General features: G+C 38.8%; 1 protein-coding gene and 1 pseudogene across 1 annotated transcript in view; one reads left to right on the top strand and one right to left on the bottom strand.

Annotated features, from left to right (window-relative positions):
- Window positions 1–18,896, top strand: part of Ttc39c (tetratricopeptide repeat domain 39C) — a 96,194-nt gene that overhangs the window by 51,717 nt on the left and 25,581 nt on the right. Inside the window, exons 5-6 of the mRNA XM_076837070.1 lie at window positions 5,086–5,440; window positions 7,119–7,287. Of these exons, the coding sequence (XP_076693185.1) occupies window positions 5,086–5,440; window positions 7,119–7,287 (524 nt within the window). The remainder of the gene's footprint in view (window positions 1–5,085; window positions 5,441–7,118; window positions 7,288–18,896) is intronic.
- LOC143383052 (U6 spliceosomal RNA) lies at window positions 16,300–16,398 on the bottom strand (annotated as a pseudogene).

Here is an 18,896-nt window from a genome sequence, read left to right as displayed (position 1 = left end):
TGAGATGATGGGTGCTGATGCTCCAGAGACGAATGGGAGGCAGCCCTTGCCTTGAGGGAACCCATGATATAGCAAGGGGGAAATGATGGCTAAATAAATTCTATTTCAGGGAGATACCACAGCCAGCAGACATTAGGTTAGTCCTAGAGATTACTTGGGGAGTGAGCCATTCTGATCCTTTGGGAAGATCAAGAATCCCCAATTCTGTCCCTGAGCAGAATTAAGAAGAATCAAAGTTTATTTCCTTCTTGATGTCCTTGATACTTGCTTTGGTGCCTCTGCCTAGCACATAGTGTGTTTCTGTTCAGAGAATTAAAGGGAGGAATGGGGGAGGGATGATGTCATTCAGGAAAGAAACTGGGAGTAGAAAAGCAAGTCGGATAGAAGTCTGTTGACTGGGGGTGAAGATAATGAGGTGGGGGGCTGACTGGTGAAAACAGTATCATCTTTTGTCCTCAGTGTCTGTCATTTGGGTCACCAGAGAGACACGCCTGTACTTACCCTTTCTTATGGGGTTATCCAGTTTCGTCGTAGGACAAGTAAACAGATGGAATATGGTGGATGGTGGGTGCTCTCATCAGATACCTTCCCCCTGCAAAAATTACAAAATTCATTGCAAGATTAATTTAGCGCACCTTGACATTTTTGTTTCCCAGGCGACCCTTGCCCTTTCCCAGAAGGACTTCCACCTATGTCTTCTCCATGACTCCCAGTGGATTGATGCCTAAATCTATTATCAGAGGGCAAATGGTGTGTTCCTACCCTCTCTGCCTTCTTCCGCAGGCACAGAAGGATCACCATGGCTGAATGATTTATACTGACCTTTCAGAGGAGGCTTTGGAAGGCCACACAGTATGTGACTATTGAATACTCTGTTGCCTGCGTGTTGGGAAGCAGGTACTCACTGGCGTCATTGCTAAGTCTAGCTGACCACAGGCCCCTCCTGCAGAGCTGGATCATGCTGTGCTCTGGCTGCGATTCACTTAGCACCACCTTCTCCAAATGCGCCACAGTGTTTGGGACCAGGAGTGGGGCAAGTCCCTCTGCAGAACCTATTCCAATATCAAGTTGAATGTAGAAAGTTGTAAAAGCAAAACAATCCTCTGTTTGCATGTTAACTTTGTTTTGGACATATTTCAGTTTATAGTCTTTGATGTAGTCCAAAACCTGGGTTTCATTTCCCTGGTTCAAATTAAGGCTCTTCAAGTTGCTGTGGATTTTAATATGGGATTTTTAAAATGGTAGTAAGGTGCCTATCTTAGGCATGAAATTAAAAACAGGTTTAATTCATTTCATTTTTATTCTGTAAGAATGAGGGTTTTGTGGGGGGCTTGTTTTATATTATTAACTAAGTTTCATGCAGTGAGGACTTGATAGATTTTTATGTCTGTTTTCAGGGCTACTGTCCTTTTCTCTAATCTTCGTCTGAGATCTGGATTGTTACAGCTGATTCCCTTCAACCCCAGTGTTAGAAGATGCCCCGTCTGTCTATAGCTGGTGCTCATTCCTCAGTTGGACTTAAACCCATTGGTCCTATTGTGTCTCCTGCTTCACCTGCCACTGTTCTTCCGTGTCACACTCTTCTGCCCCTCTCCTAGGACGATGCCTTTTCCTGCATTGAGGAAGAGAGTTAAAAATTTCCCTCCAAATTTCCAGTTAGGGATTGGGGTGGGAAGCAGTGAAGTTTTCTACTGAAATCCTGCAGTGCTTCATTTGGCATTTTTACATGTTTATTGTGTGGAAAACAATTTAATGACAAAAATAAATTAAAAAGAACCATTCACTCAGACACTTAGCATGGTTTATTTTCACTTTTTCTACGTATGACCCAGGTACATACATTCAAATTATTTGTCTTATGTTGCATGAATTTTTAACACTTTTTAACATTTTAATTTTATTCAGGCATTTGGGGAGCTGGAATTTTAAAATAACCTTTTAAATTAGTTTTATAGTTCTTTTGTGTCCCTTAAATGCCACCATGGTCCCTGGCATATAATAGGAACTTTATCAATAGCTGGTAAACATGTTTAGGATTTTGCAGACTTTCTTTTTCTTTCATTTTTAAAAATTTCAAGCCAGTGACTATTTATTTTCAGTTAGATCTCAATTGCTTTTCTTCTTAAGAGAACATGTTTCCCATTTCTTTTCTTTTTCTCCTTTTTTAAAATTATACATTTGGCTTTTCTGATCATAACTAGAATCATCTTTCTTGTTTGTCAGCATGTTGGACCAATCCAAAGGTTTGAAATTCCACTGTGTTAGTATATGAAGAAGTTATAGGGTTTGCTCAAATTTTTCTCTTCCTATAGTACTTCCATGTTGGACATGTTGGAGGGGGAAGCCACTGCCTTAAAGAATATTTGTCCCATTTCTCTTTGATTTACCTGGATGGGTTTCTAAAATATAGTTCTGTAGAAGCAGTGACTACTTCTGTTAAATTGAACTAAATAAGAAGATTGTTTCAAACATGTATTGCTTTTGTAATTATAAAATTATGAAAATCACTTCCTTTAAGCCAAACTTTTATAGACTAATTTGTTTCACTTGTTCATTCAATTTTGTATCATCCTTTTCAATAGATGTAGACTCTAGAACATTAACTACCCAAACTTGGAAGATGATTGTGTTTTCAATTGTGATCCCATGGGAAATGTGGCCATCATTTGTTGGAAAAATTGATACATTTAGGATTTTGCAGACTTTCTTTTTCTTTCATTTTAAAAAATTATAATAGCTTTCTAGTACGTATTGGGGTATTTCCAAGTTCTTCCTGAGGTTTGAGGAATCACAAGGAGGATTGAGGACTTAGCATGCAGTTGTACTCTTACTCAAAACTGCAATTTTTTAAAAAAAATTTGTTGTTTTTAGGTATATATGATGGGGCTGATCTTATAGGCATCCCCTACCTTGCAATCCAATTCTAAACCCCCAGAAAGAATGCAGGCATTTGTTATAAATCATGGTTTTTATAGATTAGGCACACAGCAAGACACTTTCTTTTAGTTCTGTGAATGATAAGAACCCCATCCCAGGTCCAAATTCCATATCCAGCCAAGGGCCTATGTTGTCAGCAGTCCTTTTAGAGGATAGCAGGCAGGGCTAGGGAGCTAATTCTTTTCTGAACATACATATCATCTAGTCATAGCTCACATTCAATTCAGGGATTGAGAGTTTATAAATCATATTTTATATCATGTACTTTCTGAAATTGAAAAATAACCTTTTAAAAGTCTGTTTTCCTGCTGTTCCTCAGGGTCTGGAAGTCTGGGATAGTTCATGTTTTTCATTGTGCAGGAATGTCAGGGTCGTGGTATCATTTGTGGTGCCACCTGGATAAACTCTCTTCTGTGGTTATAAGGGAGTTTCATTTTACAGAAAATTCTCTACAGAAAACCTCAAAAAATGTGGCAGTGATGTGTGTTGGCTTCTCATTGCTATGACAAAATGCCTAAAAAAAATTGTCTTATAAGGAGAAAAGGAGAAAAGATTTATTTTAGCCCACTGTTTCAGAGGTTTCGGTCCTGGTCACTTGACCTTGTTGCATTTCATGATAATCAGAAAGCAGAGGGAGAGGAAGAGGGGAAGGGGGAGGGGAGGGGGAGGGGAAGTGGCCAGGGTCTCAGTATCCCCTTCAAGGGAAAGCTTCCAGAGATTAACCTCATTCCATTCGTCTCCACCTCCTAAAGGTTCTGCCACCTCCCATTATCTCCACAGAATAGGGGCCAGGACTTTAACATATGGGCCTTTGAGTGACATTTAATATCTAAAACAGGATGCACATGTGGCTGAAGGGGTGGCTGAGGAGTCCCTAAACAGACTGAAATAGTCACAGGTTGGTTGGTAACCCCACTCCATGTGAGGGTGAAAATGTCCACAGAGGAGAGATGGATGCCAGAATGCCAAGGGCCTGTTAGAGGGGTTCAGTGGGCTTGAAGGGTGCTGAATCCTACGTCTTGACTCCTATCCTTGAAGGTCTTCCTTGTGATACATTTTCAAGAGGGCTCTCTCTATTAAGGAAAATTGGCCTCATGGGAAATAATGGAAGCAGCTTTAAAAATAACAGGTGAGATCAGGTGCAGTGGCATATTCCTATAATCCCAGTGACTCAGGGGCTGAGGCAGAGGATCACAAGTTTCAGGTCAGCCTCAGAAACTGAGTGAGACCCTGTCTCAAAAAATTAAAAGGGCTGGGGTTGTGGCTCTTTGGTAGAGTGCCCCTGGGTTGAATCCCCAGTGCTGAAAACAAAACAAATAGGTTGTCACCCTCTGGTATGGAGTAACTTACTGTCTTCCTCCCTGTTCACTGTGGATCTCTCTAGGCCGGGGCAATGGGTTAACGCCATGGTCACAGACCAAAAAAATCCACCCCAATCAGATGTGTTAAGCCACACAACAGGCATCAGGTCTAGGTGAATTGGGGATTCTTTGCATTTAACATGAATAATTTTTTTCTGCAATAAACTGGCCATTTGTTTACCCAGTAAATGTAAATTAATTATTTTTTATTTGCTTGTAATATCTTTTTTTTTGGCAAGTTGCCCAAAATACTTGGGTATAAATTTAGCAATGAACTAGACTTAGAACTTTCTTTTAAAGGAATGAAAATATAGGGTAGGGTAAACAAATAAAAGAGTTATACACACACACACATACATATAATATATATTATATATAATGTACATATATAATATATATATTTCTTGCCAAGTGGTTATGCAGTGTAGTGAAGGAAGATCAACAACAAATAAGGGATTTAAGTAAGCACTGCAAAGAAAACTAGATGCAGGGCTGGGGTGTGGCTCAGTGGTAGAGTGGTCGCCTAGCAAGTATAAGGCACTGGGTTCGATCCTCAGCATCACATAAAAAATAAAAAAATAAAATAAAGGTACTGTGACCAACTACAACTAAAAATATTTAAGAAAAAATAAATAAGAAAACTAGATGCAGTGATAGCTAATAATTTTAATGTGTTTAAACAATCTTGCTTGATTTTCAGGTTGTTTTCCAATATCTTTTATTGTATGAATGCAAAAATTGTTTCTAAGGCCGGTTTTCAAATGCTTTTCTCTCCTTCTCTTTGTAGCTTACATAAAAGGTGGGTGGATCCTTAGGAAAGCCTGGAAGATTTACAATAAATGCTATCTGGACATCAATGCCCTTCAGGAGCTGTATCAGAAGAAGCTAACTGAAGAGCCTTCGACTTCTGACACTGCAAATGATAATCACATTGTGGCTGAAGGGGTGACTGAGGAGTCCCTAAACAGACTGAAAGGTGCTGTTAGCTTTGGATATGGCCTTTTTCACCTTTGCATATCCATGGTGCCCCCAAACCTGCTCAAAATCATCAATCTGCTGGGGTTTCCTGGAGACCGCCTGCAGGGGCTTTCTTCACTGATGTATGCAAGCGAAAGTAAGGACATGAAGGCCCCTTTAGCTACGTGAGTAGCTATATTGCAATGCTTTGGTAGATAATATAGTGTTGAAAGTAAGTAATCGACAAGCAAAATCTTTAAAGGAAACTTCAGGAAAATTACGGGTTGGTTGACGCGATGCTGTGCCTTACGTCTTTGAATGCAGCACCAAGCACAGCGCTCTGTGCTGGTGGCGGTAGTTATGGGGTCCTGTATTTTAAACAGGTAAAGCGACCTTATTTACTCTCCACTAATTTTATAAGGCAATTTTGTGACTTTGACCACAGTCACGAAGATGCACGATCCTGATTTTTTTTTTAACTCAAGAGGTACAAATTTGATAAGCCTTTTCTGTGGCTTAGAAATTTTTATTCCTATAAAGAATCTTCTTATTGGATAATTTTCCCTCGTGGTTCTAGCTGGTCTGTTGGTCCCTTGTGTGACTTGGATATTTTGTGCTAGCTATTCGGCTCTATTGAGTCATTTTATGTTGCTCAGTGTAAACTTCAATGACAAGTCAACCTGCAATTTGAACAGTATTACCAAACACCAGGTGTTCTTTGTCTGATGTGATGCCACTTGTCAAAATTTTCCAAGCAGAATTTTGATATCACAGCAGACCTTAGTGAGATGTATTTTTACTCATGTGAGTATTGAGGAATTTGGATGATAACTCTTAATCTGTTGGTAGTTACTTAAAAATTATTATTTTTCATTTGAAAATATTTGTGCCTCCCCAAACTCATGCAATTACACAGTGGTCCTTTATTAATTTGAATTAACAGATTGATAACTTGTGATCATTTCTCTGTTTATATCTTAATATTATTTCATACTTATTTCTGAGAAAGAAATGAATACATTTTAATTTAATTTAAATTAGTATGATCTCTGTGAGAGAATTTATGAGCACACTGGAAGCTTACATTTACATAAAAATATTTGCCATGCTGGCTAAACATTTTTATCTGTTCATTAAAGCAGATCTTAAGGACTCTGTTCTGTTTGCCTAAATTTAACATGACATTTCTCTTTAATGAGTTTGAAGTAAGGGAATTTTAAATAATTTATTTATTTATGTGTGTGTGTGTGTGTGTGTGTGTGTGTGTGTGTTTAAATTGAACATCTTTGAGGGCTGGAGAAAGGGCCATTAATCTGTTCCTCTCACTTATTTCAATGCAATGTGACAATATTTGTGACTGTGGATTCTTATTTAATAAATTTGGATTCTGAGGCTGGTATCCTAACTTTTGTGAACACAAGAGAAAGCCACATTTTCCTTTCGCAAAAAGTGAAAGCTTTTATTAAGAGAGGACAATAAATTCATGGTGACAGGTCATGGTTCCTAATGTGGCCACTGATGACTGAGGTATGGAATTCAGAAATGTACATGTCATATCTTCAGCCATCCATCCATCCAGAAGGCTAAATGCTTCTATTGCCCTCTCCCCTGATCTGATGGAAGGGGAAAATATGCTGATTTATACTTTGTGCTGAAGTAGCAATTTCCCAAATATTGATACCGTTAAGATGGGGGAAATGTGCTCTGATATTATTTTATATTACATAGTAAGTTTTTTTTTTGGGGGGGGTGTAGTAAAAGAACACATACTGATTAAAAAACAAAACAAAACAAAAAACAAAAAAACAGAAACCGTCCAAGAGAAATTCTGTTGTTCAGTGTCCCTGCTCTCTCCCTCTGCAGATTAGCTCTACTCTGGTATCACACTGTGGTTCGCCCGTTTTTCGCCTTGGATGGCAGTGATAACAGAGCGGGCCTGGATGAAGCGAAGGAAATTCTTCTCAAAAAAGAATCTGCATATCCAAATTCTTCCCTCTTTATGTTTTTCAAGGGACGGATCCAACGATTAGAGGTACTGTACCTTCCTTGTCTTTTTAAAATAAACCTTCTGATGATCAAAACTCCTCTATCTATCTGCTTGGGGGCCAGTATGGATGAGCCACAATGTCCTAGGCCCAGGAACATTTTGTTGGTTTGTCTTTCATTGCATTATTGCTAAGGAAGACTCTTCCAGGAACCCAGGATGTTAGTCAGTTACCTTCTGTTCAGGGGACGTGGGCAAAGCAAGGGTGATGTTCCTCATTCGTTATGAGACATGATTGGTGTACTCGAAGCATAAGGCATGTGAGCGTTATTAGATCTCTTAGATTTAGAACACAAAATACAATTTTTTTCCCTCTCTGACTTACTAACAATCTATTTCTAAATTTTGATCCTAGCTAACAATTTATATAAAAGTTTTACTGCCTTAAATGTCAGGATAGCATCAGCTTTGAAATAACAGTAGCTTTTATCAGATTTTCATGTGCTTCATTTGGCTAGGTACCATGCCAAGAGCGGTACACACACTATCCCATTCACTTCTCAGAACAACGCTGTGCATAGATACAAGACTGTCATCTGCCTGTTACAGAAAAGAAACACAAGGGTCTGAGGGGTTGCCAGTAATGCCCTGAGCTTCCTCAGCAAGGGAGCCCCGGTTGTCCCACTCAAACCAAAATATGCCCTGGCTTTTGCTGAGTTCCACTTCTCCTTTGCATCTTTATCTGCTTGCTCAGAGGCATGAGGGTTTGTAGAAAAATGAAAATAGTAGAGATTCATCATCCACATGAAAGAAGGTGGCTGTTAGACTGCATGCCCCACCCATTTTCTTACCAGTCAGTAGCAGTGAATCAATTTGAGGTTTTAACATCCTGTTACCAAGGCACTCTGCCAGAGTCAGCCCCTAGCAAACCCCAGAAGTACTTTTGGAGATTTTTTTTTTCCTGAGGAATGATGTCACAGGCACAAAGATGGCTCTTTTTTGTGTGTGTGTGTGGAGTGGGGTGGGTGCATAGTGGCGGGTAAATGACTTCGCCAGTCATTTTCTTTTCCTTTCATGAAGTGACTCCTTAAGTCTGAAGACTCTGCAGAGCAATTCTCTAATTTTCCAAGCCTCTCTATGTATGTGTGTATTTGTATACACATAAATATGTCACAGGAAAGCAGGGAGCTGAAATTCCAAACCTCCATTTTTGTGTTCCAATGAAAGAAAATTTAAAGTCAGACACCAAGAGCCAAGGAAGAAAACTCTATTATAAGGGAAATTGAGGTGAAAATAAAGTAAAAGCAAAGGGAGGCTCAAGCAGAGACCCTCTCGAGAGAGAGTGGGCTGTGTCCATGCAGAGAACGACACAGGAGACTACGCTGTCTCCAAGTTTCCTACTGTTTAATGTTGACCAGGAGAGCTGGGGACCACCTTCTGTGCTCTTTGCCAATCATGTGTTCAACTCCTCCTTCATGTCAGGCAGTGGAGTTTTTCACCTTAGTTGGTCCTCTCCAGAGCTGTCACGGTGGCCATACTATTTAGGGGGGCTTTGATTACAAGTCAATCCCATGTTAATGTAGGCACTGAGGTCAATAGCTGGTGAGAAGTTACCTTAGTGCGCCTGCACTACTAAAGAAATCTTCCTTTCCAGACCGCTAGCTGTAATTCCTAGCTTCACAACAACATCAATGGACACTGTCAAGAGTTAATCCCATTAATCCTTTTCTTTTGACATATGTTCCTATTAGCTCCTTTGCTTCTGTTTATTTTCTATAAATTAACTACACCATTTGCTTTCTCATCTATTTTGAAAGTAGTTTAAAGAAGACCCTAAAGTAATGTAAAGAACACTTGTGAACTTTCCTGCATTTTACTGCTCTTTGGTAGCTACTACCTAATAGTTATACACGCACACCCAAACACACACACACACACACACACACACACACACACACATGAAGGTATATTTTAGAGGTTATACTAATAGTTTATAATTGAAACACAGTACAGAAAACTCACTAGGATCTGGTTATTTAAACCTGTATCCAAGTTATTTTTCCTCTTTTTATCTTGAGACTCTTTTTCTTTGCATTCAGCTTTTTAAGTCTGTGGTTGTATTTCTCCCTTTTTTTCTCTTGTTCTAAGCAGCATAGTTCTGACCCATCTCTTATGCAGTCAGGGCTATTAGTTAGTCTCCTTTTCTTTCAAACTCCATGTTGTGGCCCTACTTGTAAGGAAAGATGTCCAGGTTCTCAAAGTTTCTTACTCCCTAGAGTTTGTGCAAGAGGAACTATGATGCAAAAGGAAATTTTGAACTGACTAAGCCTTCTCACTCCAGTGAACATTTTTGAAATCAAAGTTGAGTGCAGGATGAGTTCTTTCTTAGATTTAAATTTTTTAAAGGTCAAACATACTTTTTTTTTTTTTTTTTTTTTTTTTTGTACCAGGGGCACTTAACCACTGAACCACATCCCAGCCCTTTTTAATATTTTACTTAGAGACAGGGTCTCCTCAAATTTGCTTGGGGTCTCACTAAGTTGCTGAGGCTGGCTTTGAACTGGCAATCCTCCTGCCTCAGCCTCCCAAACCCCTGGGATTACAGACCTGTGCCACTGTGCCTGGCAGTGCTTTCCTGTGACATATTAATGTGTATACAAACACATACATACATTTTGAGTAGACGAATATCATGGTACAGATTGCTCATCCTTAATCCAAACATCCAAAATCTGAAATGATCCAGAACGTGAAACATGTTGGACATCAGTACGATGCTACACATGGAAAATTCCACACCTCACCTCATGTGATGGGTAGTAGTCAAGATACAGGAGCACAAAAAGTATCATATCAAATTACCTTCAGGCTGTGTGTATAAGGTAGATATGAAACGTACATGAACCTTGTATTTGGACTTGGGTCCCATCCCTAAGAAACCTCATGTGTGATTTCATCCACTGAAGAAACTAGGCTAGTGTCATAGGCTGCACCTGCTTAAATTGTGCCTATACACGTGTGTATTCACACAGGTGCACACACACACACAAACATAAACGTTCCCAAATCTGAAATCAAAACTCAAAACACTTTGGTCCCAAGCACTTCAGGAAAGGGATATCCAGCCTGTCCTAGATTTGGTGTTCAACAGAACGTTGCTGACTGGGGGTGAGAACCTAAAATTTACAGTCGTGTGCACCGTAGCCGCAAGGCATCGTGACATTAGGTATTTATTAGAATTCTCTTCCTTTACTCCTCTGATGAATGAAGATTTTGTGTTGTGCTTTGAAGTTGGTAAATAGGCATGCCAAAGTCAGGATTTATATTTTGTTCTGCTTGCACTGCGTTAATTTTTCATTTTAAAATGAAAATGCTTAACTTATAGTTCGATTAAAAACTGCCCCTCCCCCCAAAAAAATTCTTAAAATGTGACATCATTTTAGATTGTGCCACAATTCATTCCTGCAAGGGGTGGAATAACACTAAGAGTAAGTGATCGTTCATTGTTGTTGGAATGGTTCTAGAAATAAGGGAGCCACGACTCCACAAAGCCTTCTCATAACTACGGTTTGGGGAGATACATGGTCCTCCCTGTGGCTCTTAGTAAGAATTCCTTCTCTTTAAGGAGTAGACAACTGCAACCAGAGCGCAGGTGTAGATGCTGGAACTGTGTCCCCGTGAAGCAGCTTGCTCACTTGACTGGTATTTGGTTTGAAGAGAAAGGACGTGAGATCTGTGACTGCTCTTGTGTGGGAGCCCCAGGGCTTGGCAAAATGTGAGGAGTGTTTCTGTTGGTCTCTTCCCCAAAGCCCAGAGGATGAATGGGTTTTAGGGCTTTCTTGAAATGCGATTGTTGTTATTCTCCTCAGGGTACCCAGACACTGGCCTTTCATGAATCTTCCCAAGTAGGAAGATTGTGGCATCCTTCATTTGCAGGTGAGAATCTCTGCCCAGGGAGATTCTCTAGTCAAGGGCTTTTTGTAATGCCTCTAAAGCCCTGCCTCTGATTTTGTAAACATAGGGCTCTGTGGATGAATTTGCTTGCAAAGAGCCTTTTTTTTTTTTTTTCTTGTCAGCAAGCATTTAGATGAGTGATTGGACACCATGGGGACTTTTATCTATGCACACAGAACGTGGACTCAGGCTCCAGTTTAAGCAGGTGCAGCCTACGACACTATCTCAGTCTCTTCAGTGCACAAAATCACTGAAGAAATCACACAGAATCCACTCAACTGTTTGAACAGCTGCTCTGGAATAAAGCTTCCCATCGTCTAGGGTGTTTAGCTCCATAGGCACAAATCCATTTCCACTCTCCCATACTCACTATTGTGAGTCATGTGCTGCTTCCCACTTTCTCTTTTCATTTCATGAACAGTTTTTTAAAAAAAAAAACAAAACATATTTTTCCTTTCCTTGTTTGAGACTATTTGGCATCCTTATGGGAGGATGATTTCTTTAACAGATCTGTGCCTCCTGCCACTCACATAAACCTCCTTGTAGTGGCTTCACTAGGCTCTGCCGTGGGGACCTCCCTTGACACTGTGGTGTAGTTCTACCCCTCAGTGGTGCTCCTGCCCCTGAGCTGGTGAGTACAGGAGTTGTTGCCAGACTGCAGAAAGAATTCCCTGCCTCTCTTTTTCCCAGCACTTTCAACCTTCTCCACCCATTGGTGTTGCCCTTACTACTTACTCTGTTTTCCCTGGCTCCTGCCATCTGACCTGTGTCGTGCTGTGGTGAATGAGACAGTGCCTAGCGTATGGTGGATGCTGTGTAAGTAACCCAGTGACCATGGTGAATCACACTGAGTGTGTAAGCCTGGGAAGAAGGGCATCACATTTTTCTTTTGGGGAGAAGGCATTTATAGGCCTCTGATTGGAAAAATGGATATGCAGGTAGCTATGGGGACTCCAGGAACTACATAGGTATTCACTGTTCTTTGAGTTTCCATTGATGCAAAGAGCTATTAGGAAGTTGACATATGGATTGTATAGTACCCTTGATCTTAAAATGTGAATTTGTAGATAGAGTTTTGAATTTTTTTATTTCTTATCCAATTAAACCTATGTAATACTAAGTTCATCAATATACAAGTGGTTAATGATTATCTTTAAAGTATGAGGGACAAAGTCTACATTTTGATCAAGTATTTTTATTTCTCTCTGGTCTCCTTGTTTTCTTTAAGCAATACAAATTTGCCCATCTTTCGCAAGTAACCGTGTGACCATTGTTAGTCGTACTAAGCATTTAAGCAAATATGTATATATATTTGGTTCTATGTGTATTTATACTCTCATATATATTTTTTATGGTGAGGCAACTTAGTGATGTAACTAACTAATTTTTAATATTAGTCTATCTGTAAAAAATGCCCAAATATTTGCATGAATGAAAGTCCTTGTAAAGTTAATGAACATAGTCTAATGAAGCTGCTATTATGCAAACATTTTGAGCACTCTTTTGTAAATTAAAATTTTATTTATTTATTTATTTATTTTGTAGTTGTAAGTGGACAGCATGCCTTTATTCTGTTTATTTTTATGTGGTGTTGAGAATCCAACCCAGTGTGCCCGCACACTGTCTTTGCACCTTCTGTCCCACCCATTATGTTAGAGGTTATCAACTGGGAGACCTTTTAAAACTGGGACTTTTTAAAAGCTGGCTGTAGAGCTTTCATTCTGTATTTTTATTAAGATAAAATTACATTTATTGTTGGTGCCTCTAAAATAATTGGGAGTCTGTGTTGCTCTGTAGCACATCATCCATTCATGATATGGCAGGGATGGAAAAGCGGCTCTGGATCCCTGTGGTGATTCATTCATCAGATAAGGGAGGCTGCAGGGGACAGGGGGAGTAAGGCCCAGTGCAGTAGGGCCACATGCAGAGGGCCTGGCCTCTCTCCTTGTGCCTTCTGGTAGCAGCGTTTCTTTGCTCTGTTGAAGGGCAACCCTGGCTCTTGTGTTTGAACAGCATGCCTCGTCAGCATGATGTAATGTTTTTATTTATAGAATCAGGAAAAAGGCTACCGCTGGAAGAGAAATAATTCCCTGAAGTTCTGTTAATTGTAGTCTCCTCCTCCTCCTCCATCCTGTGTGGTTCTCTTAATTACTTGAGGCACCAAAAAATAGGGTTGCCATTTATTCTTAGACATACAGAAAAAAAAAAAATGAGAGATTGATTTAATCTGGTGTAGGGGAGATGGAGGATGTATTTGTCTTCACTTTCCAGTGAGATAGATCCATATTGTGTGATTTACTGGCTGTTCACTCATATATGCTAATAAGTAGAATGCACTTGCCTTTCTTTTAACCCTATCTTTACAGGCTGTGGGTTTGAAAAGCAAGTAGACAGCTAATGTTGATTTATATCCCTAAGTTTACTAAGTGTGCCTAAGCGGATGAGCTTCCTTTGCCTACATCAATGATTGTCCTACCCATAGGGGTCAGAGACTTAAGCCATTGCTTGGTGTCCTTGAGAGCAATGTTGCTAAACCCATTTTGCTGCTCAGCAACATTAGTGCTGAATTGCATGTGGGTGGGTTGTCACAGCATGTCCTGCATGCTACAGGTGACAAGGAGATTGTCCCATCCCAAAACACATAAATAATAGTTTAAGATGCTAAGCAACTTCCTAAAAATAGCCCTGTAGTGATTAAGTTTTATTTTAATTTAAGCTGTTTATTTTCATATTATTTTGTGGCCTTTAATATACATACAAGACTATGCATTTGTTTAGAAAGCTAATGTTTATATGAATTCACAGTTTTTATAAATAACTGTTATGCAGACAGACTATTTAGATTGCTGTTGTGCTAATTCTGATATTTTCCTCTTCCTAGGAAATTATTGTTGGGATATTTGATTGTTGTTTCCCCCCATATTTCATTGTGATAGTAAGTGATGCCATACGTATCTCTGCACAGTTTTCATTTTTTCCCTTGAGTTCCCTTGGATTATAGCTCCAGAGATATCATTATTAGAATCAAAGAGTGTGATCAGCAGAGTAGATCAAGCGAATCAGGGGAGGGAGGCAGGAAGGGAAAGGGAATGAGATTAATCAAATTGTATTATGTGCGTGTATGAATATGGCATAATGGATCCCACCCTCATTAATTATAATTATAATGTACCAATAAAAAAATCATAGAGCATGAACAGCTCTGTAGCTCCTGCTAAATGATGAGAGATTACACTCAAGAAATAGTGGGCCACAGTATAACCACTCATTACTTCCTGTAGTCTGCCCCTATAGTTTTATTTCTGTTTATTTTTATGTCCATAAATGATGCAGACTGGAGTGGGTTAAAGATATATCTTTAAAATGTTACCAAAAAGACACCCCAGTTCATGGATCAGAAGACTCGGTATCACAGGACATGGTGTTTTAGTCAGCTTATTCGCTGCTGTGACTCAAGGGACAGACCAGAACAACTATAGGAGAGGAAGAGTTTATTTGAGGGCTCACAGTTTCAGAGGTCTTAGTCCATAAAGACCAGCTTCATTCCCTGGAGCTCAAGATGAGGCAAGGTATCATGGTGGAAGAGGGTGGCAGAGGGAAGTGGCTCATCTGATGATCAGGAAGCAGAGAGAGAGAGAGAGTCCACTCTCCAGATACAACATATATACCCCATAGCCATGGCCCCCAAGGAACCAGTTTCCTCTAGCCACACCCTACCTGCCTCCAGTTACCTCTCAGTCAATCCCATCAGGTATTAAGTCACTGATTAGGCTAAGGCTATAACCTAATCATTTCTCCTCTAAACCTTCTTGCATTATCTCACGTGAACTTTTGAGGGACATCAGATCTAAACCAGAATAGATGGCATTACTCACTCCCCCATTGAGTTAAGGATCTTATACAAAATCCCAAGAATGACCCTGTCAAAATTGCAGCATGAGGTGGGAGGTTTAGCTCAGTGTAGGGAGCTTGCTTTCCTGGCATGCACAAGACCCTCAGCTCAATTCTCAGCACTGGGCGGCGGGGGGGGGGGGGGGGGGGTCGGATTGCAATTTGCTTTTTTGCTGAAACTGACAAACTAATGCTAATCTCAAGGGACCCAGAACAACCAAACCAGTCTTGAAAAAGAACAAAGTTGGAAGACTTGTACTTCTTCACCTCAAAACTTACTGCAAAGTAATCAAGACAGGGTGGCATTGGCTTAAGAATAAACATGTAGATCAATGAGGGTCAAGAAAGGAACCTTGTATTTATGGTCAATTGACTTGACAAGGGCGCCAGGACAAATCAATGGGCAAAAATAGTCTTAGTGGTGTTGGAACAACTGCAGATTCACATGCAAAAGAATGTAATTGGACCTTTATCTCATCATACACAAAAATTAACTCAAAATGGATCATAGACCTAAGCATTCAATCTAAAGCTAACTCTTGGTTTAGGAAACAGATTCTTTTTTTTTTTAATTGACACATAATAATTATACAGAATAATGGGGTTCATTGTGGGATATTCATACATACATGTAGCAATTTGATTAATTTCAATCCCGAGTACCTCCTCTTGCTCTTTCCTCCTCCCTCCAGCTAAACTCCTTTCTTTTTTAAAAAAAAAAAAAAATATTTTATTTAGTTTTTTTTAGTTTTAGGTGGAAACAATATCTTTATTTTACATTTATGTGGTACTGAGGATTGAACCCAGTGCCTCATGCATGCTAGGTGAGTGCTCTACCACTGAGCCACAACCCCAGCCCTAAACCCCTTTCCTTATCCTACTGGTCTGTCTGCTATCTTCATGAGGACCGCCCAGTTCTGCTTCTTTTCCCATTATTTCTCTCTGGCTTCCATGTATGAGGGAGATACACAACCCTTGACTTTCTGAGTTTGGCTTATTTTCACTTACCATGATTCATCCATTTGCCTTCAAATGACATAATTTCATACATCTTTATGGCTGAATAAAGCTCTATTGTGCATATGTGCCACATTTTCTTTATGCATTTATCTGTTAATGGGCACCTGGGCTGGTACCATGACTTGACTATTGTGAATTGTGCTGCTGTAAACATGTGTATGCATGTATCTCTTTTAGTAGGCTGACCTTAATTCTAAAAATATGGAACACATAAAGTTGCATGTCTTCCTTGCACAGGGGCCGTGCTAATCTTTTCTATTCCAACTTTAGTGTATGTGCTGTGTAAGTGAGCATGAAGCAACAGTTTTTTACACATGAGGCCAAAAGCAGAGAGACCACAAGGGGAAAAAAAGGTAGTTTGCTTCATCAAAATGCACTTCTCCTTGGCTGGGGTTGTGGCTCAGTGGTAGAGAGCTTCCCTAGCATGTGTGAGGCACTGGGTTTGATTCTCAGCACTACATATAAATAAATGAAAAAGGTAAAAGTCCATCAATATCTAAAAAAAATTTTTTTTTAATGCACTACTTGTGCTACAAACAGTACCAGCAAGAGGGTAAAAAGACAACTCAAAATGGGAGAAAATATTTTAAGGTTATATATCTGATAAATTACTTGAATCCAGAATATGTAAGCAGTGATTACAAGTCAGTGATTAAAAAGACAAATAACCCAATTTAAAATTGGATAAAGGATTTGAAGAGACATTTGTCCAAAGAAAATCTGCAAATGGCTGATAAACACATGAAATGATACTGGGCATCATAAGTCATTTAAAAATGCAAATCAAACTGGGAGTTATTACTTCCCACCCATCAGGCTGGCTGTGATAAAAAAGGAGACGGCCAGGGGGAATGGGGGCAGAAAAGATGGTGGAATGAGATGGACATCATTAACCTAGGTACATGTATGACCGCCCCATCATGTACAACCAGAGAAATGAAAAGTTTTTCTCCATTTGTGTGCAATGAATCAAGATGCATTGTGCTGTCATATATACCTAATTAGAATAAATAAATAAATTTATTTTTTTTTAAAAAAGGAGACAGCCAATAGTAAGAGAAATTGGAACCATCATTTACTGCTGGTAGTAATGTAAAGAGGTGTGGCCACTTTGGAAAACACTTTGACACTTCTCCAAAATGCTAAGCATAGATTTATTTTATGACCCCAGCAAATTCTATTCCTTGGAATATATACAAGAGAAATGGAAACATAAATCCAGATTATCGTTCACAATAGCCAAAAGTTGAAACAACACAAACATTCATTCACTGATGAGTGGATAAACAGTATGTGATATGTCCACATACACAATGGAATATTATTCAACAGTACAAAGGAATGAAGTGCTGATACATACTATATATAGCACAGGTGAACCTTACAACCATTATGTTTAATGAAAGAAAAAGCCAGACACGGCACCATATAATAGATAAATCCCTATTAAAAACAGAATAGATGGTTATTTAACTGGGTGTGGCGATAGATGAGAGAAGATTCTGGACTGACAGTTAATGGGGGATGATGAAGTAAATATTCTAAACCTAGGTTGTGTTAATGGTTAGAAACCATGAGTGTATATATGTGTATGAATATATATATAAAATCTATCTATATCTATAGATTATCCAGTGGTCTTTCTCATACATCTTACTGCTTCTGCTTGCTAATAAATTATATATAGGTTTATCTTACTCAGTTTGGGCTGCAATAACAGAATACCATAGAGACCTGGTGTGTGTGTGTGTGTGTGTGTGTGTGTGTGTGTGTGATATATATAAAAATATTTTACATATATGATATCTTATATATATGATTATATATCTATTATCTTTTTCCTTTGGATATAAACTATTGATTCAATCAATCAAATTTGATGACTTTTGAGTCAGAAATATTTCTTATATATTTGCCCAAGTTCTAAATGTGTAATAAAATCAAGAGTAACATTTATTGTATTTCCATGTTACTTTCATTTTTAGAATTATTATTATATTTAATTGTGAAAATTTTTAATGTACTTATATTATTGTAATAGTGATATACTTCATTTCTTCAGAAATGAAACTTATCATCCTTCCCAAACTGAGTTGCCTAGATTATTCTTATTTTTTAGATTGTAAACTGATGTTTTAAAAATGATCTTATTTTATTCTCATCTCTTGGCTTGCATGAACCATGAGTGTGATTTATTTCTGATCCCTTCTATAATTCGGGAATACATTTCTGATTCAAGAGTATTTTTCTTCCTGTTATTGAGTTAAATTCTTAAATTAGATGAAATATGGTTTTGAAATGTTCTTGCACTCTACTTTCTTCTGTTTTAAAGGATTACATAGCTTTCATAATTGTGATTGTATGCCTTAAAAAGAATAAGTATACCATCATTGCCTTTAAGTATGTATTTATTTTAGCCATTTATTCTCTCGTACATATTAACTATCAGTTGATCAAATTCTATATACTCTATGGAAATTCAAATGGATACTGTGTTTATAGAAGTATTTCTTTTCTATTGCTGAAGAGTTCCCTTCCTGTAATCATGTCACCCTGTTTTTCTCCTGATTAGACTTTGTAATTGTTCACATGTGTTCGTCCTGTCTGTCCAAGTATGTGCAGGTGTACTTTCTTATTGTAGGATTGAGGAAGCATCTGAATTTGGCTGTCTTAATCCAGTGCTCTTTCTCATACATCCCACTGCTTTTGCTTGCTAATAAATTACACATAGGTTTGTCTGATTCAGTTTGGCTGCTCTAACATAATACCATAGACCTGGTGGCTTGAACAAT

Source organism: Callospermophilus lateralis, chromosome 17 (genome assembly GCF_048772815.1).
Source record: "Callospermophilus lateralis isolate mCalLat2 chromosome 17, mCalLat2.hap1, whole genome shotgun sequence".
Classification (NCBI taxonomy): Eukaryota; Metazoa; Chordata; class Mammalia; order Rodentia; family Sciuridae; genus Callospermophilus; species Callospermophilus lateralis.
Note: the sequence above shows the minus strand (reverse complement) of the source record. Positions and strands in the feature narration are given on the sequence as shown.